The 26,774-nt window shown below is 53.5% G+C and overlaps 3 protein-coding genes across 8 annotated transcripts in view; 1 reads left to right on the forward strand and 2 right to left on the reverse strand.

The window, feature by feature from the left end:
- TMEM104 (transmembrane protein 104) overlaps window positions 1–10,817 on the reverse strand; it is a 43,511-nt gene extending 32,694 nt beyond the window's left edge. Inside the window, exons 1-7 of one of the 5 annotated variants that reach the window (XM_030461572.1) lie at window positions 10,510–10,817; window positions 8,744–8,839; window positions 8,366–8,489; window positions 6,650–6,771; window positions 4,684–4,765; window positions 3,751–3,853; window positions 3,265–3,345 (exon numbers count right to left, since the gene is read on the reverse strand). In XM_030461572.1, the coding sequence (XP_030317432.1) occupies window positions 3,265–3,345; window positions 3,751–3,853; window positions 4,684–4,765; window positions 6,650–6,771; window positions 8,366–8,489; window positions 8,744–8,839; window positions 10,510–10,754 (853 nt within the window). In that variant the 5' untranslated portion in view covers window positions 10,755–10,817. Of the gene's footprint in view, window positions 1–3,264; window positions 3,346–3,750; window positions 3,854–4,683; window positions 4,766–6,649; window positions 6,772–8,365; window positions 8,490–8,743; window positions 8,840–8,975; window positions 8,996–9,786; window positions 9,854–10,509 lie in introns of those variants that run through there. The other 4 variants (XM_030461570.1, XM_030461573.1, XM_030461575.1 and 1 more) reach the window with 4 other exon arrangements.
- On the forward strand, window positions 9,231–13,852 carry NAT9 (N-acetyltransferase 9 (putative)). Of its 2 annotated transcripts, none has more exons than XM_030461595.1 (7): window positions 9,231–9,251; window positions 10,668–10,829; window positions 11,549–11,658; window positions 12,540–12,680; window positions 12,882–12,941; window positions 13,119–13,213; window positions 13,306–13,852. In XM_030461595.1, the coding sequence occupies exons 2-7, from the start codon at window positions 10,753–10,755 to the stop codon at window positions 13,450–13,452; spliced, it is 630 nt and encodes a 209-aa protein (XP_030317455.1). In that variant the 5' UTR covers window positions 9,231–9,251; window positions 10,668–10,752; the 3' UTR covers window positions 13,453–13,852. The 2 variants fall into 2 exon arrangements, with proteins under 2 accessions (XP_030317455.1, XP_030317456.1); XM_030461596.1 differs by lacking the exon at window positions 9,231–9,251 and adding an exon at window positions 9,979–10,006.
- Window positions 13,853–16,130: 2,278 nt separating this feature from the next.
- On the reverse strand, window positions 16,131–25,814 carry SLC9A3R1 (SLC9A3 regulator 1). The gene is made up of 6 exons (XM_030461585.1): window positions 25,401–25,814; window positions 19,199–19,360; window positions 18,284–18,437; window positions 17,698–17,738; window positions 17,077–17,175; window positions 16,131–16,962 (listed from the first exon to the last, which is right to left on the reverse strand). The coding sequence occupies exons 1-6, from the start codon at window positions 25,776–25,778 to the stop codon at window positions 16,798–16,800; spliced, it is 999 nt and encodes a 332-aa protein (XP_030317445.1). The 5' UTR covers window positions 25,779–25,814; the 3' UTR covers window positions 16,131–16,797.
- Between the last annotated feature and the right edge of the window lie 960 nt (window positions 25,815–26,774).

The following is a 26,774-nucleotide window of genomic DNA, read 5'->3' on the forward strand; positions in this document are numbered from 1 at the left end:
CTCTGTAGTGCTTGTATACCCCAAAGTTTTACTGTGTTCTGCAATCAAAGTGCCCCTGGATCTCTGGATGTCAGGAAACATTAATAGGCATTCTCCATCATTTAAATGAATTATTCAATGTGCTGAGCCTACTTAGCATAAAACACTCCTAATAAAAATGGCTGTATTGGGAAAGCAGCAAGAAAACATCCCTGCTTCTGTAAAGCAGCACATTAGAGTTTGTCTTAAGACAAATGGAGATCTTTCAGGAATTGTCAGATCATTTCATAGTTTTCCCCTTGTTTTTTTCCCTATGGGAGATCTAAGATGGCTTCACAGTTAAGGACTCTCTGCACTGTTCCGAAGATGGCAACGAGCCATCTACTGGTTTTCTCCAATTTCCTATTTTTACAGTGTTTTCTTGTGGAACTGAGAAGTCATTTAATTGCAGTAAAATATAAATATAAAATCAAGGTTGAAGATTATAACAAATACCTGACACAGGACAGAAGCTGCAAGACACACTTAGCACAGGACTAGACAGGCTGATATAGAAGTTGTTCTGGGGATCTGATACTGATCTCAGGCCTTAACCACCCCCCAGAATAAAACTAACACAACCAGCAAAGCCACCACAGCACCCCCAGGTACCCACCAGCACACACTATGCCCCTATTCCAGTGACAACTTCTCTGCCCATGGGATATACACGTGAGAGACCTCTCCCAAATTCTTCCTCTCAAAGGCATGAAGACTTCAGCATCAGTTTTTATAAACTGCTACTGCCCCTCCCTGATCAATACTTTCATTTATTTCCTGAGCAATGTTGGGTGGTTTCTTTTGGGACAGAGCAGTCATTTATTCCCATAATGGATTCTGAGTATGACACATGTGCCTAGAATCCATTACTGCAATAAATGACTGTTCAGTTCCACAAGAAAACACCCAATGTTGCAAAGAACAGTTCTTCAGAGCCAGCTTTTTTTCAAATAGCATACAGATCCTTCACAGTCTAAACCTGTGAAGCACAGCTCCCTCTAAGAAAGCAGAAAGTCTGAAATAGAGATTTATCCCTAGCTCACCTCCCAGGGCTGCAGATTCAATTCCTGTCAGATTGCTGAAACTAAAAATCAGTCAAGAGAAAGGAGAAGAGAGCTCACTAGAAATCAGAGCCTTTGAGGTCTATTGCAAAGCTTTCATCAGCCTTCCCAGTGAAGGCTGTAAAGCCCTCAGATACCTTGGGTTTGGATCCATAGCTTGTAGATTGTGAGCAAAAACCCACCCAGGCATTTGCTGTCTGGGAAACTGCAGAAGTTGGTGCTTGCAGCCAGGAATTCCCAGGCATGGCCCAGTTTCTCAGCAGTCCTGACTGACTGGTCACTGAGCAGCTGCCCTTATTAAGGCCTTTTTGTGCCACTATCAGAAGGAAGCACTTAAGGAGGAGCTGCAGAGGGAGGTACTTGTCTCCTTCCTCTCTGCAACTGCTCAGCAGACCAGAGGGTGTCTCTGAACCAGGACTCAGCAACAGGATGGTGACAGAGCCTCACTGCTGAGCACAGGGGAAAGGAAAGCAGCAATCGAGTTACAGCTTCCCCAAACTCTTGCTTCCTGCACCTCCCATCTAATCTGCAAGTCATGAGTTATTCCAAGCCATGATCTGCAGCTCTTCCAGCTGCTTTCTTGCAGATTCATCCCTTCCCCTAGGGCTGAGTAGGTCCGGGGCTGGGGGGAAGAACCCCAACACAAATCAGATAACTCTGGCTAAAGCACCATTAAGAGGAGGGATTAAGGTTTAGAGTACTAAGCACTTTATATCACTTTGCTAGGATGCATCCACCAGTTCCCAACAGGAGAGGACGTGTGTTTCCAGCACCCTCTCCTGGCTGAGCAGCAGCCAGCATCAAGGCAGACAGGTCCAGAAGGCAACTGCCCAACATCTGACTGGCTTTGGGGGGTCCTTACCATCTCCCCCAGTCAAGCCCATGCAAAGCAGGGGCCTCCTGGAACTTGTTTATGGAAGCAATCTGCCTTCTGTGATCCCCCAAGCCCTCCAGAATCTCTACACCTGAACTCTCAGCAATGCTGCTGAGCCTGCTACGTGGTGCTTGCCCTCAAAGCACTTCCCAAATATTACTCCCCAGAAGATGACAGACAGGGAAGTGTCCACAGTATTTTACAGAAGGCAAAGCATGCAAGAAAACTTGCCTAAAGTCAGAGCCAGAGAGTGCTACAGGCAAGACTAAGAACAAAATATTGAGTTCCTAACCCACACATCACCTCCCCTCCTTATGACTACAAAAGCAGCAGTCTGATCCAAGGTGGATTATTTTGATAGTCCTAAGTAATTTAAAACTACAAAGGCCAAGAAGAAGCATGCAGGGAAATTAAAAAGTTTTCTTTTCTATTAGACTTTAAAATCAGCAGTCATATAGTTCAAAGAATCTTCACTCCTTAAGCCCAGCTGTCCTTCAGAGGCACCAATCTTACACTGGCATAAAGCTGATGTAATGTAGTGGAAAAAACCAGCCCATGGCATCTCTGTAAGGCAGGCACTGAACAAGAGAAAATGTCACTTTTGACAAGAAATGGGGCCTGACAGGCTCAAAACTGCACAACCATAGTGTCTCATGATTTTCTGGCTCTGCACAGCATTTAAAATGCACTGCTGTACAGGTTTCAGAATAGCTAACATTGTAGTTTGCATTTCTATTGCATGCAGCAGTGGGTATGGTTTTATTGCATTACAGTTACAAGTTTGTTCCCTAGCTACAAGTGACATTTAAAAGCAAAAAGCCAAGACAGCTGCCTAACATATGCACACCAGGGATCCAACAAGCAGTTGGTGACCCCCCAGAGACACAGAGCTCTCAGCTGCTCTCCCCAGAAGTCTGGTTCCTTCAGATTGATACTTACAGAGAAGTTCAGGGAAGCCCAAACATCTTATCCTCAAATACTACAACCAAGATGGAACCAGTGAACACTAGAGCTGGGCTCTACTGCTTTAGACAGTAAAAAAAAATAAAAATCAGAGGATAAATGCAGTTCAAGTTTACATTAAGAGCAGTCAGAAAAGGCACTGACTTATACTTCCCTTTCTCAAGAAACTGGGCCCATCATCTGCAGTATTTTGGCTACTTCTGCCAGGACCACAGCACTCTCCCCTTTACACAGGCCACTGAGAGAGGACAACACTTCTAGGTGGAATCACCACAAATTTATGTTAGAGCCCTACACACAACATGCAGGAGCAACTGAAAGTACTTCTGAAGAATGTCAATCACTCACCTTTATTGAAGAACATGGAAGCCATCTGGCCCATTTCCACCCTCTCAGTGATTTCAAAGATATTGGGTGAGCCACGTCTCTCTGCAAGTTGAAAACAAGAAGTGTTTCCATCAGTCCCTCCAATAAACCCAGACTATTTGAAAATGCTTGAGATGCTCTATTAACAGTTTGAAGGACAGTATGTCCAGCTCCACAGCTGCAGAGTCACTGGTCCAATTGCTCTGCTGAAGTTAGTTTAAAAGTGTTGTCAAAGAAAGATGTTCTCATCTTAGTGACCTAGCAGAAAAAGATCTTTATCAGACTGCAGGAGGTGAACTGAATCCTCAATGAGTCTTATCTTGCAAGTGTTAAGGACTTTGGGGTGTGAGCTGGTGAAATTAAGGGTGAGATGGACAGAAGAGTCCTGCTTCTCTTGCTGGAGCCCAGAGGGACCCTGTCTGCAGGGAAGGGGCCTCAGCTGGAGTGGCAGTAGAACTGGGTACTCACGCACTGAGAGGATCGGTCGCGTCTCTGCTCGCTCGTAGCCATCCTGGAGGAGAACATCACTGTCAGACACTCCAGAGGAAGAATCCTCATCCTCATCATCCTCCTGAGAAAAAGACCAGACCACTGCTGAGATGTGACACCACCAGCATCATCACCCGAGTATGAGAAACTCAAAGGAAGGTCCCAAGCTGGGACCTGGTGCAGGAAGAGCAGAAGAGCAGAGCAGGCTCTGCTCTCCCAGCCCAGGTCACACACACAGAACAGAGCCCAGTTCATGCAGTGGTTTTTGGCATTCACAAAGAAGTCAGAAACTTGCAGCTGATCTGCAGGGCTGCAGAACTGGTGAGAAAAGTATCCAAACACAGAGTCTTAGCTAGTCAGAGTAGACAGCTGTAGCTCCTAACTCCAACCCAGTAACACACAGGCAGGGATCTAAATCAATTGTGCCTCACACTGATAAAAAAAAAAAAAGCCACTAAAGCCAAGACTCAAAGCCACAAGTTTTACAGCAAGGACACACCAGCACTGCCCACTCCCCAGGATACAGCTCAAGAGACATCAAAGACATTCCAGGCTGTCCCAATTACATGGCCTGAGATCAGCAAGGATCTCTAGACCTCAGCACCCTCCAAGTGGCACCAAATCTATTGGCTGCCACCTCTCCACATTCACTGAGCTCCTGGGCAAGGAGAGCACAATCAGTAAGAAATGGGAACAGCACAAGAAGATTTTTCAAAGCAGGAACAGAAAATCCTGTACTTAACGAGCAACCCCACAGGGAACAGCCGTATTTTATATGGCAAAGTTAAGCACAGCAGAAATTTATTCCTTCAGAGTTAGCAACAAGGCAAGGCAAAGATGCAGAGGAATCTCAGACCAAGTCCTACAGGATAAAAGCAGAAGAGAAAATGGCAAAGGAAACCCCACACAAACCTTTCGTTTCTCCATCCTCTTCCACCTCAGCTGAGCATTGGCAGCAGCCATGGCTTCCACCACAAAGGTTGTGGTCATGTAGCTGGAGAGAGAAATTCAATTGATGGCAATAATAGTCAAGAGCTGTCACTGAAGGGAGAGAGGGAATTATTCCCATCTGTTTGCAGAAGCAAAGCAAACCAACTCTTTCACCAGCTCCACACACACACACTGCATTTTTATTACAGGATTTCAACTCAGTTTGCTGCTCCCTTCTGTTCTTGAGATTAAGATGTTCAAGCAAACCACAAAACGTAGTAAAATAGAGCACTCCTTCAGATAGAAAACACTTCGGATACCTGGAAGGCACTTTATTAGTGTTCCTAGGGATCTAAGAAGGGAAATTGACTTCCCCTTTGTTAGAAACAAGCTTCCTTCCTCTTTTTAGGGCCTAGAACGAACACGTTCTGAAGTTTATTTATTAGGGCCTATGGCAAAGGTACAATGGCCCCTTAAAGAATCTTACAAATAGCATCAGGAACAAAGCAGCAATATAAGATAAAGGAACAGATCACTGCATGCAAATAAACTTTGCTAGAGCTCAGGGGAAAAGCTGTCCATGGAGGCAGCAAGAGCCAGTGATGGAAGGAATATCATTATCTCAGCTAAAAACACTTCTATAATGAAAAAAAAACCCCACTAACCTCAAATCGATCTTATTTAAGGCTTTAAAGTGCTTCCAGAACTGGAGTCACTTTTCAAGCTGAAATGAGAGATCAGCTTTGCAAGAATAAAAGAAAGCAGCCCTGTCCTGAGGCCCACGTGGCAGTTTCCACCAAGTCTCCTCTTGCACTGAAGGATTCCCAGTGGGCATGAGGAAATCAGAAGCAACAGAACAAAACCAACAGGGCAATTCATGGAGGCAGCACTTTGAGCTGTGTCTTCACAGTTTAACCCAGTGCAGTGCTGGAACACAGGTTTGGAGATTTGTGCTCTTCTGCTGACCTTGAAGGGAGTGTCTGGTAGTTTTAACTCAGCTGGTGCTGAGCTTCACACACTGAATTTACACTTTTAAACTGATCTGCCCTTCAGAGCTCCCAGTTACTGCTGCTCTGTGGTACAGCAAGCACAAAGCCTTGAGGTGGGGAGCTGGGCAGCAGTACTGACCACACAGTGCTTATCTACAGCAGCACCTCACAGCTCTGAATCAAAGGCACCTTCAGGCTGACAGAGCTGGTTACTGGCAAAAAAACAAAGGTACCTCTAAATTCCATTTTCACCAAGAGCGGGAGGGGATTTGGTTTTATTTTATTGTAAAAACCAAGCAGGAAGCAAGCAGCAATTCAGAAGATGGCAATTCTATTTATAACCACTCAGACATCAGTGCTGTATCAACAGCCTCCAGCTCCACCTGCTGCTCCAGCAGGGAGACATCTGGGCAGAGCCTCATGGAGAGCCAGGGTGAAAATCATGAGACCAGCTCCAAGGTCTCAAGCAGCAAAGATGCACAGAGGAGTAAGATGGGCCTGGCTATACAGTCATTTGTTTCCCTGACACTTCTGCAGCTGTTCAGGGAATTGGCAGAAGCCAAGAGAAAGCCAAGACAACAGGTCTGCATCCCATCCCAGGTCTGCATCCCATCCCATCCCAGGGAAATGACACCTGGGACCTGGTTGGTGTTTGGGGAACTGATCAGAGGCAGAGGCAAAAGTGAGATGCACCCACAGCAAGGACAGAAACAAAAAAGGAAGCTAGGAAAAAGGTCCCAGAAGACTCTGGACTGCAGAAAAGATCTTTCCCATCAGTCAGGAGATGGGCTGCAGCTCCACACTGCTGGCAGTCAGAAAATCCATCCCTCCAGATAAAGCCCACAGGCAGCACAACTGCAGAGAGCAGCAGAGGGGCAGGATCACTCAGAGAAGCAGCACAACTTCAGCACTGTCCTTACAGCCCCACCCCAACCCCCTAGAGACAACTCATGTCCTACCTCATAAATCCCAGGAACAGGAGGAGGAGGAGGCTGACAAGCCACCCTGCTGTGGCAAAAGCCTTTGGCATGGTCAGGGCTCCTGTCCCAACGATGAGGTTGAACATGTAAACCAGACCAACCTGAAACCATCCAGAGAATCCAAAATGAGTTTCCAGCTGGGCCAGGGATAGCCAAGGCAGCTCACACACACACACTGATTTAAACAGAGAGTAATCTCTGTGAGGAAGCAGGGTGGGAGCAAACCCATGCTGGAAATAAATGTAGGAAGGGATTGATTTAAAAAAAGCAAACAGAAAAAAAAAACCACACACACACACAAAAAAACCAACAAACCAAAACAAAATACCCATAAAGTGAGCATAAAGGTAACCTGGACAGGAGCTTCCTGACTATAAATTTAGCTGAACTCAAGATCAAAAATTGCACCAAAGTTGTTGTTTGGCTTCTTTATATATAGGTCAGGATCCCTCCAAAGGACAACCAGTAAAGATTTGTGTCCAAGTACATTTTTCTAGGTGTGAAGCAATTCATATCAATAGAGCTAATCCTCAGAGACCCCATGAGCACTCCTGCCCTACATTCACTGACATAAGCAAAGCAAATTCAGCTTTTGATGGGTCTCTCAGAAGGACACAAAATTCAACCACTGCAGCTTGCAGAAGAGTTCTTTTCATTCAGTTGACAGAGCTGTCATTCCCTGAGCACAACTCAAGTGCCCAGGGCCAGGACTCACTCTTCAGTGAAGGACTCTTGAATAAAAACCCTCAAGTGATTCTCTCTGACTTTGGTCAAGCTGACTGAGATGGGAATGGTGCTCCTGTGTTTAGCCTGGCCAGAAATCTTCAGGGAGAGAAGAGAGTCACAGCCTGTGAGGTTAAACTCCAGGAAACCTATGCAACACTAACTTAACAACATAAAAGCAGGTGACACCAATCCTTGAGGGTCTGGACGACCCAGTTACTGGCTTGTTCTCCATTTTCTCACTTGTGACCTATTTCTGCAGTTAATATCCAGTCCTTCTAAATTCAGTCATTAACACAGGGATTGAAGTTTGAAAGCATTTGAATGCCAACACATGAATTTCAGGACTGGTTCTATGTTGAGCAAGTTCAGAAAAAAATAAAATTAAAACCAGCACTTTATAAACATCTATTAAGAGCTGACATTATAAGAACACTTGTGGCTATAAAAACCAGAACTTCCAGTAACACAGGAAAAAAAAAGCAGCAATTGGCCCTGCAGCTTCACAGGACACCACATTACAAGGAAGAAACATCCTCATTACAGTGGTTTGAAACAAATTACTACAACAGCTGCAAAAAGGTAAACTTTAATGTTACATAAATATAAAACAGAGAAGCAAAGTGGGAAAGTTTCCATGGCACAATTTGCTGTGTTTGTGCTGACAATTTGGGCTGAAGAAAATGTTTAGGAGATTGGGTAAAAGGGTGCAAGAACTGGCATGGGAAATGATGCTTTTTTTAACAGTTTTAAACTCTACTTTAAGCAGGCACCATCCCTTCTCATTATATAAAGTGATCTGTGATATCAAAGCCCCAATAACTACAAACACAAAGCATTTTTAAGTAGAGTTTGATATCCACTCTCTCTTGAAACACTGAGGTTATGTCCATGGGGAAGCAGAAAATAAAACACTGAGAGAAGAGGATTTTGAAAAGACTTGTGAGCAAACCCACAGAGAGTGGTACTTACATAGGGAGAATAAAGCTCTCCTGTGTCAGTGATGCCACCAGCCATGGTGAAGACAGTGGAGAAACTCAGAGCAGAGCAAGGATGGGGTTTTGGGAAGGTGTTTGCAGCTTCTTTTTCCCTTAACCTAGGGGAAACATCACAAAGTTGTGTGAATGCTTTTGGAAGGAGGGGAAACTCACAAGTCAGCTTTTACACATCAATCTTCTACACAGACCAAAAGTGGGTTTCAGCAGAACCTTGCACTTTGGACAGACATGGCCCACTCAGCAGAATCCCTTCCTTCAAAACTCTACTGAAAAGTTTTCATTCCTGTTAAACTAGTTTAAAAGTAACCAGAAGGCCCTGCCCTTAACACAGCAAGAGATGACCAAACCTCACCTTCCACAAACAACCAGAGGGGCTGTTTCAGACACCAAAACCTCAAGAGGAAGAATGCCTGCCTTGAGGATGATCTCATACTGCTGCACGTGCCTCCTGCAAGCCAAAGCAGTAAATAATAAAAATAATAATAAAAAAGTCTGCAGCCTCTGCATGATCTCAAACACAGACATGAGCAGATAAATGAAAACACTGGACTGATGAAAGGAATCAAGGCATTCTTGACATGTACCATGGCTTCCAAGCAGAAGTACTGGGGGGATGTCACACTGCCTTAGAAAAACTAAAGGGGGAAGGGTGAACCCAAACCTCCTGAAAGGTTTCAGAGCAAATAAACAATTAACCAGGGCTGAATTGTTTAAGGGCTGTCCCAAATTCCTCACACTTCTACACACACTCCTACTTCACCACCCCAGCTGGGACAAACCAAGCACAAACTTCACAAGCCAGGAGCACCTCTGGGAAACCCAAACGCCTGATGAGCTGACAGAGACACAGCCCAGGGTAGGTGACACAACCCATGGGGCAGCCCTGTTCCTCCCCACACCTCTCTGCCGACCCTCACAGCCCAAACACCCTCCTCGACTCCAGACCCCCAGCCCAACAACCCCCGGGGAGCAGCGGGACGGCGGGCAGGGACACAGACACCGGGGCACGGCCGGGGGAGGCCTGGCCCTGAGGGGCCCTCACCTCAGCCCGGAGGGGGCTCTACCCCACAGTCCCCCAAAGCCTACTGAAGCCCCCGGCCCCGCTGCTTCCCGCCGCCTGCCCGGGTTCCCTCCGCAGCTCGCCCACCCTGCCCTCCCCGGGGAAACTCCCCGAGCCCCTCAGAGCCCCTCAGAGCCCCCTCTGGGCTTTCCCCCCCACCTCCCGCCGGGGCCTTCCCGTTCCCGCTCACCCCCTCCCCAGGCCTTACCCTGACTAAGGGACCCCCTCAGCGGCCTCCCCAGCACTGCTCGGGGCACAACCCCCCTCAGACCCCCCCAGCCCCCCCGCACTGTGCCCCCCACACCCCCTCCCCTCTCCCAGCCCCGCACCCTCACCCGCAGCGCCTCGCGCCGCCGGCCCCGCCCCTTCGAGCGCCGCGGGGCGTGAGGAGGGGGGGAGAGGGCGGGGGTTCTTATAGCGCACGCGCCCCAGCCGGGGGAACCCTTCCGCGCACGTGACCGTCCCCGAGGGCGGGGCCGGGAAAGCGCCGAACGCGATTGGTGGGGAGGAAGGGGCGGGGCGTGGGGTGTGTGCGTGCGCAGGAGGGCGCGGCAGGTAGAGAGTCACGCGCGAGACGGGAGCGCTCAGACCCGCGGAGCTCGATCCCCGCTCAGCCCCGATCCCCGCTCAGCCCCGATCTTCCCTCAGCCCCGGTCCCCGCTCAGCCCCGGTCCCCGCTCAGCCCCGGTCCCCGCTCAGCCTCGGTCCCCGCTCAGCCCCGATCCCCGCTCAGCCCCGATCCCCGCTCAGCCCCGATCCCCCCCCTCAGTCCCGATCCCCCCCTCAGTCCCCGATCCCCCCCTCAGTCCCGATCCCCCCTCAGCCCCGGTCCCCCTCAGTCCCGATCCCCGCTCAGCCCCGATCCCCCCTCAGTCCTGATCCCCACATCGGTGCCGATCCCCCCTCAGCCCCTATTCCGCTCAGCCGTTCAGCCCCGGCCCCCTACCCCCCCCCCCCGATACCCGCTCAGCCCCGCGGGTCCCGATCCCCCCTCAGCCCCAATTCCCCTCTCAGCCCCGCGGGTTCCGATCCCCCCCGGCCCCCCCTCAGCCCCTCACCCCATGGTGTTCCGGAGCAGGATGCCTCCTCCTGTCATGAAGTGTCCCCTGTCAGGACACTCAGTCCCGATCCAACCCTGTCCTGGGTAGGGGGCAGCAGGGGCCCGCGGGGAGGCTGCTGTGTGTGTCCCGGTGTGAGCTGGGTCCTGTCTGCACAGACAGAGGCTGCCACTGGCTCCCGATGGGCTCTGCCAGCCCCTGGCCTCGCTGGAGACACGGAGTGGGGTGCTGTGTGGGGAAACCATGAAGATTAACCAGAACACCGTGCTGCAGGGACAGAGGGTGACCCTGGTGCCATACACTGCTGCACATGTGCCCCGGTACGTGGAGCTCTGCACAGTCTGGTTTCACTTCTCTTTGTAAAAGTGTCCTGTTTGGAAATGCTGCTGGCTTGGGAGCCACGGGGCCCTTTTCCTCCTGGGAGCCACACTGGAAAGAGAACCCATAGGAATGCAATCAGTTTGGCCCTCTGTGCTCCAGCAGCAGAGACCCTTGGCAGGTCTGTGCTCTTTGCCAGCTCTGATGACAAAGAGAACTTCATCTCTGCCACTGTGTGCCCACAGAAGTGGAAATACCTGGCTGTGAGTCTGATGTCTTCTCCTAAAGACAACAGAAGAGCAAAATTTCAACGTGTAGAGCCAGCAGGATGGTTGATAAATGGAAGCAGGCACACAGGGAGTTTGTAATGTGCTGACCTGGGCAGCTGCAGCCTCAGCACGAAGGTGTCAGTGTTAGTCTTATTGTCAGTGTCCAGGAGATGCTGTGTCAGTCTCTGTTGGGATGAAATGCACAGAAACTTGGTACTTTTTAAAACATCAGGTTTGCATCAGGCACTCATCAAACCCCAGGATGGACAAACTCATTAAATTTCCATTGATTCCTGTGTTAGATATGGGGGAGAAGCTCACAGATACCTTGAAGTTGCCAGGGTAGTGCTTCCAGAACTGATTTATCACATCCTGATCCTTCCAGTGCTTGTGGAAATCTGCCTGTGAAGCCTTAGCTCAGGCAGTGATCTGGGTCTGGGTCTCCCTGTCAGGTACCATGAGTGGATGCAGTCAGAGGAGCTGCAGCACCTGACTGCCTCTGAGCCCCTCAGCCTGGAGCAGGAGTACGAGATGCAGCGCAGCTGGCGGGAGGACACAGACAGTGAGTGCCTTCAGCATTTCCCAAGAGGCTGGGAGTGGTGAGCGGGTCCCTGCTGCCCTGTAAAGGCCCCCAGAGGTCCCAGTGACTGGGTGCTACTTCTTGAAGTGGATGGGATGTGAAGCTACAACAATAGCTTCAAACTGGCTTTTTGTTATAGCTGGTTCACAGTGAAGTAGAGAATGCCTGGGGCTGTTGGTGTCCTTTTTATGGAGTTTTTCAAAGATTACAGTGTTTTACTTCCCACAGCATGATGTGCTGACCTGCTCCTGCACAGTCAGCACTCCTCAGCTCTGATCATCATAAAAAGGTGGCAGAGGGGTTGTAATTTTTATTGAGTAATTGAATTACTCTATAATAACCTGATAGAGGGGTGGTGACTGACTTTGTTCCCTGGCTATCCTACAGGTAATGAATCACTGCCCATAAAATCCTGATCGAAACAGTGAGCTGCAGAACACTGAGGCTGAAAAAGACTTCAGTCAGAAGCATTTGTCTTAGCTGGCATTCAAAGCAAAAGTAAAACAGCCCAAGTGAATCACTAGATCTCCTGTGCACCAAATAGTTCTTTGCCCAGGCTTGCAACTGAGTGAGACAAGGCAGAGAGACTTCACTCATAGGATGAAAGTTTTCATCCTCCTTAAATAATCTGTTTCATGTCTTGGTGGCTGCATTACCCTCACTCCAGGTTTCCCAAAATATTTCTTCTGTTTCCAAGGATGGGAGCAGGCACTCTTGGCGTGGGAAGCCCAATTATTAGCTCTTCCTTGGCTGTTAACAATGTGGGAACTGTTGTTCCTCTGTCCATGGCATGCCTCTAATGTCACCCTTCAGTAATTCATGAATAATTCCCATGGCAATGCTGCTGCTTTTGTTCTCCCCAGAGTGCACCTTCATCGTGCTGGATGCAGAGCGGTGGCATGGGCAGACGTGTGGGGATGAGCACTGCATGGTGGGAGATGTGAACCTCTTCCTCACTGACACAGAGGATCCAACCTTGGGAGAGATTGAAATTATGATTGCAGGTCAGGTTCTGCTTCCTACCTTGTGCCTCTGTCACTGTGGCTGAGGCCAGCTGCAGGCAGGTGTTTTGTTCAGCAGCTTTTTATTCTCGTTGCTTTACCACAGCTGCCCAGCCCTGGTCAGCATCCTTTTGTCTCTTCTGAGGTGCCTGGTGTGGCTGATTTGTCCCTTGTGATGCTGACTTTTGTGGCTGTCTCTTTCAGAGCCCAGCTACCGAGGCAGAGGGTTTGGGAAGGAGGCAACTCTCATGATGATGTCCTATGGTAAGGGTGGCTCAACACATGGGAACAGTGGGGATGTAATCTAGAAGCAGATATTCCCAGTGATACAAACAGGGCAGTAAGGGACACATCTGCCCCACAAACTGGAGTCCTCTGCCTTCCTAGGTGTGGCAGCCAAGCAGGTGTGAGAAACACTTCTCTTTCTGATTCCTTTTGCAGGAGTGAAAAAGCTGGGGATCACTAAGTTTGAGGCAAAGATTGGTCAGGAAAACGAAGCCAGTATCTGCATGTTCAAAAAGCTTCATTTTAAGGAGGTGCAGTAACAACCCCTCTTCTTCATAGGGAAGACATGAGCAGTGTGTGCCCCAAGACAGGGACTGAGCTGTTTTTCCTCTGTACACCACAGGTTGCTGTGAACAACGTTTTCCAAGAGGTGACACTGAGGCTGGATGTCAGTGACCAGGAGAAACAGTGGCTCCTGGAGCAGACAAAGCACGTGGAGGAGAAGAGTTACCTTGAAGTGAAGCTGCCAGCTGGGGCGCTGGAGACCTGACAGACACATCCAGACACAGCCCTGGTTTTCTGGGTGTGGAGGACACCACTGAGTCAGCAATGAGCTTGGCTCTTCTCATCTGTCTCCTTTGGTTACTCTGTCATTGTGTCAACTTTACACCTTGTTGCAGCAGCCAGGAATACTGCCTGAAATTTGTACCTGGAGAAGAGCCACTAATAATTCACAGGCTTGACTAGGAATCACTGTAACTGTGACATGCTGTTCCAGCAGAGCTTAAAATCATCAGCAGTTGATCCTGATGCTGCCACTTTCTGGACAAGGAGCACCCACAGTTCCTTCTTCCCCTGCCTTAGAGCCGGATTCATCAGTTCTACAGAGCCAGTTCTCAGCATGCTCGTGGCTTAGGATGTTTTCTCTTGAATAAAAAACTTGGCCAAGATTTGAGGTACCTGAGCACAATCTGTGAGCAGCAGGGCTTAGCTTTGGCTGGCTTTGGCAGCTGAAAGGCTGGTTAGAAGCTGTGAAGGGCAGCGAGGGCCCTTTTGAACCCTGTTTTCTGGGGTGTGGTGGGTTGCAGGGGGGGCACTGCTGGGTCCTGGAAGAGAGAGGCAGAGGTGTGGGTGAGCACAGCCAGAGGAGACGTGAACAGGGTGAAAATGATTGCACCCAGACCAGAGCAAAACCTGGCTGGGGGGCAGGGGAGCAGCAGCTGCAGGAGGGTCACAACCCCCTGAGTTTCAGGGCTGTGCTTTGGACCAGGAGACCTCAGTGAAGGGACACTGCACCTCGTTGTACCGGGAAAACACAACCGAAAGGGGACAGACCTGAGCCCCTCTTCTTCAAGGAGCTCAGGATTTAGGCAGAAGCCAAAGAGCCACCGCTGCGATGTGCTCGAGATCTGCTGCTGAAGAAGAGGCAATGCCTGACTCCCCCTGGACAGAGATATTAATGCAGCTCTTCAGCCTTACCTTCTCTGCCCCGCACTCTCCACAGGAGGGAAGTTTGCTAAGAGGAGAGGACAGAAGGTGAGGATAACCGAGGCTCCTGCCTGTTTTCCCGCTGTAATAGCAGCCGTAATGGCCAATTCCAGACCAGAAATTATTTGTTCCAATTAGAAAGCAGCAGGTAAACAGCTTTCAGATTTGCCCAGGGGTGTTTTTGTCTGAAATTGGTAGACTGTGGAATTTTTAGTGCCTGTATTTTTAGGGCCTGGAGGTTTTAATTTTCCAATTTTAGTTCAATTAAAATACATCATTCCTGTGACTGATATTAAAACCGAGTGTGGGAACAGTGTATCACAGCCTTTTAAACAACAAGTATTTAGTGTGGATTTAGTTGTAGCAAAAGCTTTGTGGGGTAATAAAGTGAAGAGCAGCTCTGCTTCCAGCTGGGATTACCATGACGAGGGCCACTAATCCTTGTGCTCTTCGTCACCTGCTCCAGGCACAAATGGATTCTGTCCCCCAGAACAAGATTTGCAGAACCTGCAGGGTGAACTGCAGGCTCCATGCTCCTTCTCTGAAGCCTTTCACCCCTCAGCCAGAGGAGCAAGGTCAGACTGGCAGGGAACACGTAGCTGGAGGTGGGATTTGCCCCACTAAAAAGTCACCAAGGTGGGGAAAATCCTTTCTTTTAACCTCTGCTGCCAGGGTCGATGGGGGCACAGTGCTGCCCTCTCTGGCCCTGTCCTGGCTCCCTCTGCCCTGCTGGTTGCTGTGGAGCCACCGAGCTCCCTGCTTGGCATCCCAGGTCCCAGCAAGGCCAGCACGATCCCCTCCACGGGCGGCTGGGAAAAGCCCTCCCCCTGGCAACTTGAAACAAAGTTGGGTCTGTCCCAGACCCACAGTCTCCCCACTGGGCTACGGGGGTGTCCCAGCAGGGATCAGCCAGAGGGAATCAGTCCCCAGGATGCCCTGATCAGGAAAAGAGACAAAAAATGCTCCCAGGACCCCAAAATGCTCCCACTCCTGCCCCACATAAGCAACCCCATCACATAGCACTGCACCCCATCACAGGCAGGGACACCCTGCTTGTCCCGAGGGGTCTTGGGGGGGTGAGGTAGAAGGAGGGGACAAGGACTCCAGGTTTAGGCTGCCCCCAGCAGAGCTGCTGCACTCCAGCCAGACCAGCAGACACAGATTAGAGCCTCACATCCCCCCCCCCTCGCCCCCTGCACTTCCCAGGGGATTAAAGCCATTTAATCACCCCGAGGCATTAACCCACAATGGGACCAGCTCCTCCCTCCCCCATTCCCCCAGCCTGGCCCCACTGGGTGCCAGGGGGCACCCAAATCAGCCCCAGTGTCCCCCAACATCAAGAGCATTACCTGGTTCTTTCCCCAGCCCTGGCAGCACGGGGAGCCCCCAGTGAGCCCCTGCACATCCTGGAGCTTGGAAGGATTTAGGCTTAAACCGGACGTGTGAAGTCAGGAAGGTTTATTCCAGTAAACAGAATTTCTCTTGAGCTGGACAAGTACGAACAACACCCGATCACAAAACACAGAAACAACACATCCACAGGAAGAATTTCCACAAAATACATGTTTTTCTTTTTAAAAAACAAAAAAAAAAAAAAAACAAAAAAACAAAAAAAGCCAGTGTGATTGGAAAACTCTTATCTTGGAAAAAAAAAAAAAGTCTATTGAGAAACCTTTTAAATTAAACAGTGTTGGATTCAAACCCTGATCAGCTCTGTCTGCAGGAGTGAGCTGGAGCAAAGGAGATAATTATTGCTGGCTCCAGACACCCTCTCCTCTCCCAGAGTATTCCCAGGGGTGAGTTGCTGGGGGTTGCCCACTGTGCCAGGCACTCATGTGGCTTCTCACACCCACTGGGACCCGAGGGGCAAGGGGACAGGGCCATTGTGGACGGAGTTTGCCAAGTGGGGTCAAACACCCCAGGGAGGAATCACTGTGGTCAGTGGCCAGGCAGGTGGGGCTTGCTAAAAGTCACTAAAAGCCTCATATTTTGCAGTTAGAGGGCAGTTTGGGAAAGAGGGCTCAAATGGAGATGGAGTTTGGGGTGAAGGAAGAACCAAGGAGCAGAAGGGATCAGAAGTTTTGGCCACCAGACCACTCCAAATCCTCCTAAACCCCTGCTTGTTCCTATCAGGGTGTACACGGCTCCAAGGTGGAGCTGCAGGAGCACCCCAGGAATGGTTTCACAGAGAGGGGCAGTCCCCCAGCACCCACCCAGCTCTCTCCAGCCTAAAACCACCACCCAGGCACCAGCTGTGGTGATGCTCACTGACCACCCTTGGGTCAGGGTGGTGGGGAGTGGCCTCATATCCCCACCAGGAGCCTGTGATGGAGAGGATGGGGATGCAGGAGAGGTGGGTGCAAGGCTAGGGGGGGTCAGTGGACCCTGGCCCTCCACCCTGGGTCCTTCACAGGTTGCTGAACAGTTCGTTTTTCTTGCTCCAGTCCATCTGGGGTGCTCGCTTGCTGGTGCGCTTCTGGTGTGCCCGCTCCTTGGCCACTGCCAGGGGGATGTCAAGGTCCAGGAGGGAGCTGGATGCTGAATGGTGCTTGTCACTCTCCTGTGCATCAGGCTGGAGGGGGCAAGAGGCTGTGTCAGCTCCTCTGTGACCCCCCAGGACAACCCCTGTGGTCAGCCCAGACCCCATTCTCCAGCCACCACCTCTCCCTGACACCCCCAGCCCTACCTCGCTGTGGCTCTCGCTGGAAACAGGGGACACGGCCACTGGCACAGGGCTGGATGGGCTCTCAGACACAGAGTTGGACCTCAGCTCTCCACCATTTTCCTTGGGGGTGGGGGAACAGAGAGTGAGTATGAGTGGGGCAGCTGCAGCCTGTGGGTTTGGGAACAGCCTGCAGAGTTGTGATTCCTGCTCAGGGGGCCACAAAATTCATCCTCCCCACACGTAATCCCCTGCAAGCTCCAGGCTCATAAATACCTCCAGTGCTGCCCATCCGGAGCAGGGAAGGATTAAACCCCAGCCTGACTGCCCCAGCTTTAGAGGGAAAAGGAGGAGGAGGAAGGTGGCTGCAGGGCTGGATCCCAGCAGCAGAACAACCAGCCCGGCTGTATGCTGAGGATGGAGGAGCAGGAAGGCATTGCAGCCACTTCCATGGCACTCTGCCCCACAGGCAAACTCCTTCCTGGGAAACACCAGCTCTTGGTCCCCTTTCTGGTGGCACCTCCTCTGGTGTGACAGCCTGGCAGCATCCCCAATGACATCATGGGCAAAGGGACACCTGAACAAGCAGGGTGTGTGTCCAGAGATGGGCACAGAGGGATTACAACCCAGCAGAAGCTCTCTTACCTTCTCAAGATCTCCATTGGCAATGGGTTCTGGCAAGGGACCTGCAGGGTGAAGGCACAGGTGCTGGGTGAGTTCAGGTTTTTTGTCCCCTCACCAGTAGGCACAGCAGTGCCCAGCAAAGGCTCACCCAGTACTACCCAGGGGCTGGCTGGATCCCACATTTTTAACCCACCCCTCACAGCCATCCCCACAGCCCAGGGAGATGCTGGCAGGCACCAGGTACATTCCCATGATGACAGCCATGACACAGAGCCCAGTGAGACACCCCCCCCAATCTTCCTGGGGACCACTGTGACACCAGTGATGGGGTCATGGCCGAGCCAAGGCTGTGGAGGAGAGCAAAGGGCAGGTGCTGCCTGTTCACTCCCCGAGCCATAAACCCTGCCAAAGTGCAACCTGGGCCATAAACCTGCCTCAGCCCCTCCCCAACCCAGCAGGGAGATGCCAAAGCCAAGTGACCTTGCTTGGCTCTGGGGTGATGAAACTCCACCTCCTCCCAGGGCTCAGGGACACCCGCAGGTTTGGTGACAAGGTGACCCAGAGGTGACAACTCCCTCCCCTCCCTGCAGCAGAGCCCCCAGCCCACCTGTCAGGTGCTCCTCTGAGGGCACCACTTTGCACTTCTTGAAGAACTCATCTGTCAGGACATCCACCACCAGCAGCGTGGTCTCGTCACCGCCTGCCTTGATGGCTGCCACCACATCAGCGTGCTGCTTGCCCTCCATGCACACCCCATTGACCTGTGGGCATGGCACCGTGTCACTGCTGGGTGACCTGCTGGGGCCAGGGGACATCTGTCCCTCCGGAGCTCCATGGAAGGTTCAGGTACCAGTTCCAGTACCATGGAAGGTTCAGGTACCAGTCACAGCCCCAGTACGGCCACCCCACAGGCCCTGCAGGTACCTGCAGCCTCGCAGGGATTAGCAGTGAAGCAAACAAAACCTCATTAAAAGCAGATTTTCCTCTGAGTGATTAGCACAGGATCGCATGGACAAAGCTGTCAGGGAGCAGCTGGTGGGGCAGGGTCCTGGGGCTGGCAGGAGATGGGCACAAAGCCCTCGTGCCATGGCATGGACCCCGGAGAGCCTGTAGTTTATTCCCAGAAAAGGTGGCAGCACCATCCCCTGATGAGCGTGGGGCAGGGTTAATGTTAGGTTAGGGTCTGGTCCTTGCCCTCATCTTGCTTGGCACAAACCCTGTCCCCATCCCCACCCCAGTCACGGCCAGCAGCAAAGCTTGGGGCCACCATGCACCTTGTCCTCAGCCTGCCCCACCCCAGGGACACTCCTGCTCCAAGCAGGGGACAGCACATCCCACAGACAGCTCATTAGTGCTCAGCAGTGCTTCTGCCACCCCCCCCACCACCTGGCTGCACCCCTGGGAGGGGACCAGGCTGGCATGGGTTGGGAGACACCGGGGTTGGAGACACCACCACACATCACACACATCTCTGGGATGCCAGGGAGCACTGAGAGACCCCTACCCCTGTCCCCCAGCACACCTGGATGATGCGGTCCTGGGGGGCCAGCCCTGCTGCCTCAGCTGGTGACTCAGGGTCGATGGCGCGCACGTACTGCCCCGGGCGGCTCTTGTCACTGTGCAGGTTGAAGCCGTAGCCATTGGGCCCCTTCTTCATGTGGCACAGCCGAGGTCGCAGCTCCTCCTGCAACAGGGACAGCCTGTGGGAAAGCTGCTCCTGACACCCCCCCAGCACCCAGAGACCACCAGGCACCTGCTTGGGTAGCAGGGACATTGGGTGGCCACCTGCACCCATGGACACCTCCATTTTGGGACACCAGGTGCTGAAACATGCCGTGACCTCAGGTTCTAGTTAATTAATTAGATGCAGGGCACACTAATTGCAGCGAAACGTAAAGGAAACATGTTATTAGGAGTGTCCCCAGACCACGTTCTTCCTTTTGGGATCAGGGCTGCAACTGCCACGTGAAGGTGGAGGAGGAAACAGCCCAGGCTGGCTGGGAAGTATCCCCTTCCCACCCTGTCCGATCCAACCCCACCCCATCCCATCCCATTCAACCCCACCTCATCCCATCCTACCCCACCCAGGAAGACTTTGCCAAGAGGAGCCAAGGGTGCAGATCTCCTCCAGCCCCCCCTCCATGGCAAATCCAGTGGTGGGACCAGTGGGACCTCCCCTAGCTGGTGCTGGCAGGGAGGGGCATAAGGAGCTCCAGCATGGAACAGCTCCAATTCACACCCCAACATGACCTTCTGTGATTGCAAAACAGAGAAACCAGCTTGACCAGGGCAGCAAGATGTGGGATATCCACCTCTCCAGGAGGAAACACCCAGCTCATCTGTACCCAGTTTCACCCTGACATGTGGATCCACCAGCAACCAGAGCTGGGGCAGCCCTGCTCCCACGAGCCTGTTAACAGCACAGTTCCCCACAGGGCAGCAGTGAAGGAAGCAAGAGCATCCCAGGAGTCTGGCAAACAGGAGATGCCTTTGTTTGCCCAGGATGGAGCAGGATTCCTGAGGAGCATCAGAGGAACCAAGGGACATGGATCAGCTGCCTGCCTGCAGCATGGTCAGGAGAACTGCTCTGACCCCAGCACCCAAACACCATGTCTATCTATTTTTATATAAAATGGTTTAACCCCCTGACCACCAGCTCCTGGGCTTTGGTAGGACTCTCCCAGCAGCAAATCTGTGCTTGAGCTCCTGTAGTATTCCTCACCAGGGGGGTTAATATTTACTATTTTTTCTGAGCTTGTTTGTTCTCCTTTGGTACCCATAGCACTGCTGGGGACCCACACTGCAAGAATTTCCCCAACCACACCCACACTTGTGCTGCTCTTCAGTCCCCTGGACAGCAATGTTCCCTTCTCACCAGGAAAAACCCTTGCCTCTTGCAAGGAAACCCTAACCCTGGGGTGCTGGCACCACTGCAGTGGCACGTTCTGCATGGACCAGGGTGACACATTTGCTATCACTGAGCCTGATGCTGTGATAAAACCCCATTCTCTTGCACAACAGCTTCCTGCGAGGTCAAGGCTGGTGCAGCCCCAGCACTGCTTGCCAACACCCCAGGGAAGGAGGCACGGGCCAGCACCCAACTGGCTCTGCCAGGGAGCAAAGGTGAGGCCGGGACACACCAGTGATGGCAGTGACACAGGACCCACTCCACCTGCACCCTGAAGAGTTGGTGAAGGCTCCTCTGCAGACCAACAGTGGGCTCCCTGGCTGTGTGGAGGAATGGGACACTGTGGTTCCACCCATGGTCATCCAAGGATGGAATCACACCAAGGCTCTGCGCTGGTCCCTGTGCCCGGGGGGCAGCAGGTTCATGGGGTGCCCAGGGTGCTGTGCCTGCACCCTCCACCCAGGCAGCAATCTCCAGCAAGGGGGAAACAGAGGAGACCCAAAGCAAGACCCAAAAGCAGGAGCTGCTGGAGCTTGGAGGAAGGCAGCACCTCCCCAGGTCCCTGCCCTGGGCCAGGGAGGGGGTTTGGTTTCTGTGAGCTCCCGGTGCCCTTGGCAGCACCACGGGGTTGCTCCACACCGATAGCTCCAGACAAAGCCACGGGGAGCACCCGGCAAGCGGCGCTGGCAGCGCTCCCGGGACAGGAAGAGGAGGAGGAGGAGGGAGGACTTCACTCCAACACCAACACAGCCCCATCAGCAGGGCTCTCTCTGGACCATGAATCTGGGGGGTTGCAGAGAGGTTTGATAGCCCTGCAGGGTGGACAAGTGCCTCGGGGCAGGTCACAGCAGTGAAGGAGGCTCCAAGGCGAAGGTGGAAGCCCCAGGTGCAAGGGCAGCCGGGATGAGCCCACAACCTGACCCCACAACATCCCCCCCACCAGCAGCTGGCAACTCCTCCAGCCCTGCTGGCCAGGCCACCTCCACCCTCCCCAAATTCCCTGTGTCAGGAGAAACCCTGCAGGCAGCCACCATTCTACCTCCCAGAGAAAAAAAAAATATATAAATGCCTTTGATGCTCCAGCAGCCACATCCTGCAGGAGAAACACCCAGCTCCAAAGTCCCCCTGGCCAGAAGGGACCAGAGGTGAGAAGGGTTGAGGTTAACACCCAGGATGTGGTTAAAAGCCCCACGGCTGCAGGCCAGGAGCAGAATAGCAGGAGAACGGAAATGCTCCTAATTTCTATAAGCTTTTGCATCCTCTCCTCCAATGCCAGCAGCCCTCCCACCGTGCTGGAGCAGGGATTAGCAGCCAGAACCTCGTTAGGAGCAATTACAGCCTCCAGAGGGGAGGGCAGTGGGGGAAGCTGCACTTGGTCCCCAGCACAGGCATCAAGTGCTCTCCTTCTCCTCTGCACCCAGGGGTAACAGAGGGATATCTGCCCACTGAGATGCTCACTTGGGCTGGGGACATCACACCATTGCATTCCACCCTGAAACAGGATTTGGGGCATCTCCAGACTGTTCCCCTCCAGGAGTATTGTTGGACCATCCCTCCTCAGCACCTTCAGCCACCCAGCAGGTCCAGCAGCCCCGGGGACACAGGGACCCCAACTGCACTGTGTGCCAGGACCTGCTCCCAGCCCCCGGCAACAGCAGTTTCAGGGCAGCTTTTGAAGCCACAAGTTCTAGGAAACTCCCTGCAGCTCTACAAGCAGCAACAAGCCCAACAGCAGCAGCAATCCCTGTTGCTCAAAGAGAAACACGACGGCTCTGAGGACACCCAGGCCAGCAAATTCACACGGGTCCCGAAATCTGGCTCACACATTTGGGCTTCATACAAAGGGGATGCAAAGCAGCCTCCTTGCAGCATCCCTGTCACGTCCCGTTTGCCTGGAGCTGCTTTTCATGCAGCTGTCTTGAGAGGAAATTTAATTCATTTCCTAATTAGACACTAGCTCCCCCCAGTGCTATGCTCCCAAATGGGGGGAGGATCTGCTCCCTGTTGTACTCCAAAACCCAGTCCTTGAGGCTCACTCGGGTTTTATGAGGAGGGGTGAGCTTTGCTGGCAGGGAGGGCTCTAATTTAACATTAAATTTGCAAGAGGGAAGCCCAGGGCTTGTAGGAATAACCTTGCCCTGGTAAAAACAGCCACAGATGGTGCCAGGGTGTGGGATGGCTGCCACTGCTGCCCCACAAACGCTCTGTGGTTTGCACCAAAACTTTCTCAAGACACTCCCCAGCAGCTGAAGCCTCCGGAAACAAAGGCAGGAGGAGAACAAAGTGCCAGGGCTCCCTGCTGAGCTCTGGGGACTGTCCCCACAGCACGGGGCCCCCGGAAGCAGAGTGGCCCCCGGGTGTCAGACTGTCACCTCGCTGGCTCGGCGTGGCACAAGAGGGGTGAGGGGCTCAGCTCCTCAGCTGCCTCCAGGGAGGCTCAAAAGCTTCGCCCCAGCATCAGGAGGATTTGAACATCCAGGATTTCACAGGAAAAAAAAGGAAGCCCTTGACAAACCCCCCCAAACTGCCTCAGCCCATGCCCAGCACTGGGAACTGGAGGAGTGGTCTAAGTCCCCCCAGTACAGGGGGGTCCCAGCTCTGCAGGACCCAGCAGGTTTTGGAGAGAGGCTGAATCCTGCTCCAAGGTGGGAGATGACAAACCCTGGGCAGGGTATGGGTGCTGCTGGCCAGCTCTCCCAGCAGCAAGTGTCTCCAGGCTGGTTAAGCAAATAAAGGCAAGTCCAGCCCAATAAAACAAACAGGACTCGGACAAATGCAAACCTCCTGCTCCCCACTGCAGAGATCCCAGGGGAATCCCACCAGCCCATAGGGCTGGAATAGGGGGGGATGGGGCAGCAGGCATCGGCTGCCCGCCAGCAGCCAGAGAACAGGCACACCAGTGTGTTCCCAGCTTGCCAGAAATCCCTTTCTGCCCGCTCCGGCTTGGCTCGGCATCCCGCCCGGCATCTTCCCACCCTCCTCAGTGGGTGCCCAGCTGGGGTGATGTCTCCAAACCCACTCGCTTTTGCTCTTCTGCCCCGAGCACCGGGCCCTGTGCCCAGCCACAAGATTTTCTGCTACCTGTTGAGAAACCATCTGGGGCTGTGCAACAATGTCACCTGGGGTCACCCACTTCCTGCTCCTGAGCAGAGAAACCATCTGTGGCAACTGTGCAAGCTGCATCCAGAGTGTCACCCCCAAACCTGTGAGGCATCTCCAGCCAGGGCTGCACCCCCAGCTCTCTGCATTGCTCTGGCTGGAACAGCCTCCAGGAGCAGGCAGTTACCCTGTGGCATGTTGGGATCCTGTCCCCCTTGGTGACATCCTCAGCCCCCCAGGCCTGGCAAGGGTCTTACCTGAGCTGCATTACCTACATCTCTTATTTTTCCCAGCCAACAGAGAGATTTCCAAGTGGAAAGCAAAGCACAGACTGTCTCACTGGTCCTGTGACACAGGGAAGGACACACACCACAGCCCTAAGCAGGGAATGACCCAAGGGATCAGGGATGCCATAGGGGACAACAAACAAGCAGGACAGTGACAGGGGTAGAACTGAGCTGAACAGGAGGTGTGGGAGTGGGACTTTGGCCAGGCAGGGATGAGACCACTGCCCCAGTAGGGGACAACGAGTAGCCAGCACAGGGCTAAAGTCCAACAGGAGACACAACTAATAAAAACTCCTCATCCTCAGCAAAACCCCGTGTGACACAGCTCAGTGAGGCACCAAAGTCCACCCGGGGCTCAGCATCAGCACTGGGAAGGCCCCGCAGAACAAACCCTTCCCCAGGAGCTGAGGCTCAAGCCAGTCCCACCAGTCTCCACCCCAGCTGGGCTTTGAGAGCAGGTCACAGGAGCTCCCCAGAAGGTTCCCCACCCCAGGGAACACCAGGAACCTGCTTCCCGGGAAAACCATCCACATCTCTGTTGTAACAACAAACAAACGTTTTACTGGGTAAATGAAAAAGAGTATTCTCTCTGGCAGCCTGGTCTCCTAGGAACAGCTCCAGCCAGGAAAGGTCAACTCTTTCTCAATTCCTCACCTTTCCACATCGCTTTGTTTGTGCAACCGCTGACTCCCACGCGGCCGAAATTCCTGAATTGGTGTCTGTATGCAAGGACAGACGGACGGGATCCGTCCCCTGAGCCAGGAAAGGGCTCTGCCACCTCCACCCCACAGCGGAGACCAGACATGCTAAGTGCATGAGTGACTGCCACCGACGCCTGTAGTCACAGGTCCCCAAAAAAACACCCTCTGCCTTGTACTCTGGCGCTGCTCCGTGCCTGTGCATTAACCCGCTCACCTGCACGTCGCAGCTCGCCAGCCCTTTCACTCCCTGGTGCTTTTCTCACCCCGCTTTACCAGCCCTGCAGCACAAGGAGGGGCCGAAGGGTTCATGGGCATGATGGGCTGCCCAGTTACGGGTCCAAACAGCCCCGTGCAGCCGCCTGCCCCTACTCGCCATCCAGCACGGCTGCTGGGGAAAAAAGTTAAGAAAAAACCACCCAAAAAAACCCCCAAAGCCCCTCAAACCCAAATAGAATAAAAAAAGACAAGCAGCAGGGCGCGGCGGGGCCCAGTGCTCCTGGGGAGCGGTGTTTAAAACAAAGCGAAAAAGAAAAACGAGAACGAAATCGCACAGGGCACCCGGGGACACACAGCGGCTGATGCGCCCGCTCGCACGGCTGGAAGGACCGGAGCGGTCCCCGGAGGTTCTGACCCCATCTCGGACACCATCATTTCTTAAAAATCACTTTTCATCGCCCGAGAACCCCCTCGATCCCGTGTCCCATCCCCCGCCCCCGGACGCCCATTTACCCGCTGGCCGCCGCTGGGCTCCCGCGCCACGGCAGGTTCCGCCGGCTCTGGGACCGCGGGGGGCTCGGTACTCGCCCCTCCCCGCTTCTGCAGCTGCTCGTCGGCCACCGGGTCCACGACGAGGAGACTGACGGCCCCGGCGGCGGCGCGGATGCGCTCCACCACCTGCTGGTGGCTCTCCCGCTCCACGTTCTCGCCGTCCACCTCCACCAGCCGGTCGCCGGCCCGCAGCCCTGAGCGCTCGGCCGGAGAGCCAGCCTCTACCAGCCGGATGAACTGGCCCGGTTTGCCCTTCTCGCCGTGCAGGTGGAAGCCGTAGCCATCCGGTCCCCGCTCCAGGCGGCAGAGCCGCGCCGCGGGGCCCGCGCTGCTGCTCATGGCGGCCGCGGGACGTCCCCCGCCGACCGCACCGAAGCCTCTGAGGTACCGGCCCCCGCCCGCCCTTCTTATACTGGTGGGCGGGGCGCGGGGCATGAGGCAGCCAATCAGAGGGAGGGGCGGGACGACGCTGACCAAAGAAGGTTCGTTGATGGGTGTGGTTATTCAAATAAGGATGCATTGTGGGTGGGGTTATGTAAATGAGCTCCCGCCTCAGGGTCGCCCTGGGCTCGATGCCTCTGGGTCTCGGTGCTCGCCCGGCCGCTCCCCGTGGGGCTGACAGCTCCCCCCGGGCCTCCTCCGTCTCCCCCATCCCTCCCTGCCTCCGGTCTGTCTCCCCCGGGTCACCGTTGCCAGCCCCGGCGGTGGTTGGGGATCCGTGGGGTGTTTCCCGCTTTAACCGCTTCTCCCGGGCACCTTCTGGGTCTCCCTCGGAGCTCACACTCCCTGTGGCTTCACCCCTTGAACGGCCCGGGGACTGCTCCGCAACGCAGGGTTGTAGGGATGTTCGGATCCTCAAAAGCGAAATTAAAACCCTCAAATGAAACTGCGTGGAAAAGCGGCAGGGGAGGCCGCGCTGGCCGGTAACCGGCGGAATGGGAGAACAGCCCCGCTCCCCCGAGCAGCCCCCGGCCCCTGCTCAGCACCCTGGAGCGGAGGGAGTGAGGATGGGGACACAGGGGAAACCCGGGGGATTTGCTCTGCCCCGGCCCCGCAGTGCCCTGCTCCCTGCTGGGGAAGTGGCTGCGGGGGGTGATGAGGGTGCGAGATCCCGGGTCAGGCAGGGCAGAGCGAGGTGACAGCCAGCCCGGGGTGCTGTGCAGAACTGGCCCCTGACCCCCGGGATCGTCCTGGGGAGGGTGGCTTGGAGATACCCTCAGTGTCTCCCCTTCCAGGCTTCGGGCCCTGGTTGATGTTCAGGCTGTCCAGAGGTCCCCTGGGCAGCTGGGATGGTGAGCGAGGGGGTGACAGCAGCAGAACACTGTAAGACACATC

Source organism: Calypte anna, chromosome 18 (assembly GCF_003957555.1).
Source record: "Calypte anna isolate BGI_N300 chromosome 18, bCalAnn1_v1.p, whole genome shotgun sequence".
NCBI lineage: Eukaryota > Metazoa > Chordata > Aves > Apodiformes > Trochilidae > Calypte > Calypte anna.

Bases quoted from the DNA above. Each gene is read 5' to 3' on its own strand.
- SLC9A3R1 (XM_030461585.1), bottom strand. From the start codon at position 25,778: ATGAGCAGCAGCGCGGGCCCCGCGGCGCGGCTCTGCCGCCTGGAGCGG. The intron at 18,438-19,198 runs GTGTGCTGGGGG...CCATGCCCACAG, and splicing joins CCCAGGACCGCATCATCCAG to GTCAATGGGGTGTGCATGGA. The intron at 17,176-17,697 runs GTAAGAGAGCTT...CCCACCCCCAAG, and splicing joins CCAATGGAGATCTTGAGAAG to GAAAATGGTGGAGAGCTGAG.
- NAT9 (XM_030461595.1), top strand. From the start codon at position 10,753: ATGAAGATTAACCAGAACACCGTGCTGCAGGGACAGAGGGTGACCCTG. The intron at 12,681-12,881 runs GTCAGGTTCTGC...TGTCTCTTTCAG, and splicing joins GATTGAAATTATGATTGCAG to AGCCCAGCTACCGAGGCAGA. The intron at 12,942-13,118 runs GTAAGGGTGGCT...TTCCTTTTGCAG, and splicing joins TCTCATGATGATGTCCTATG to GAGTGAAAAAGCTGGGGATC.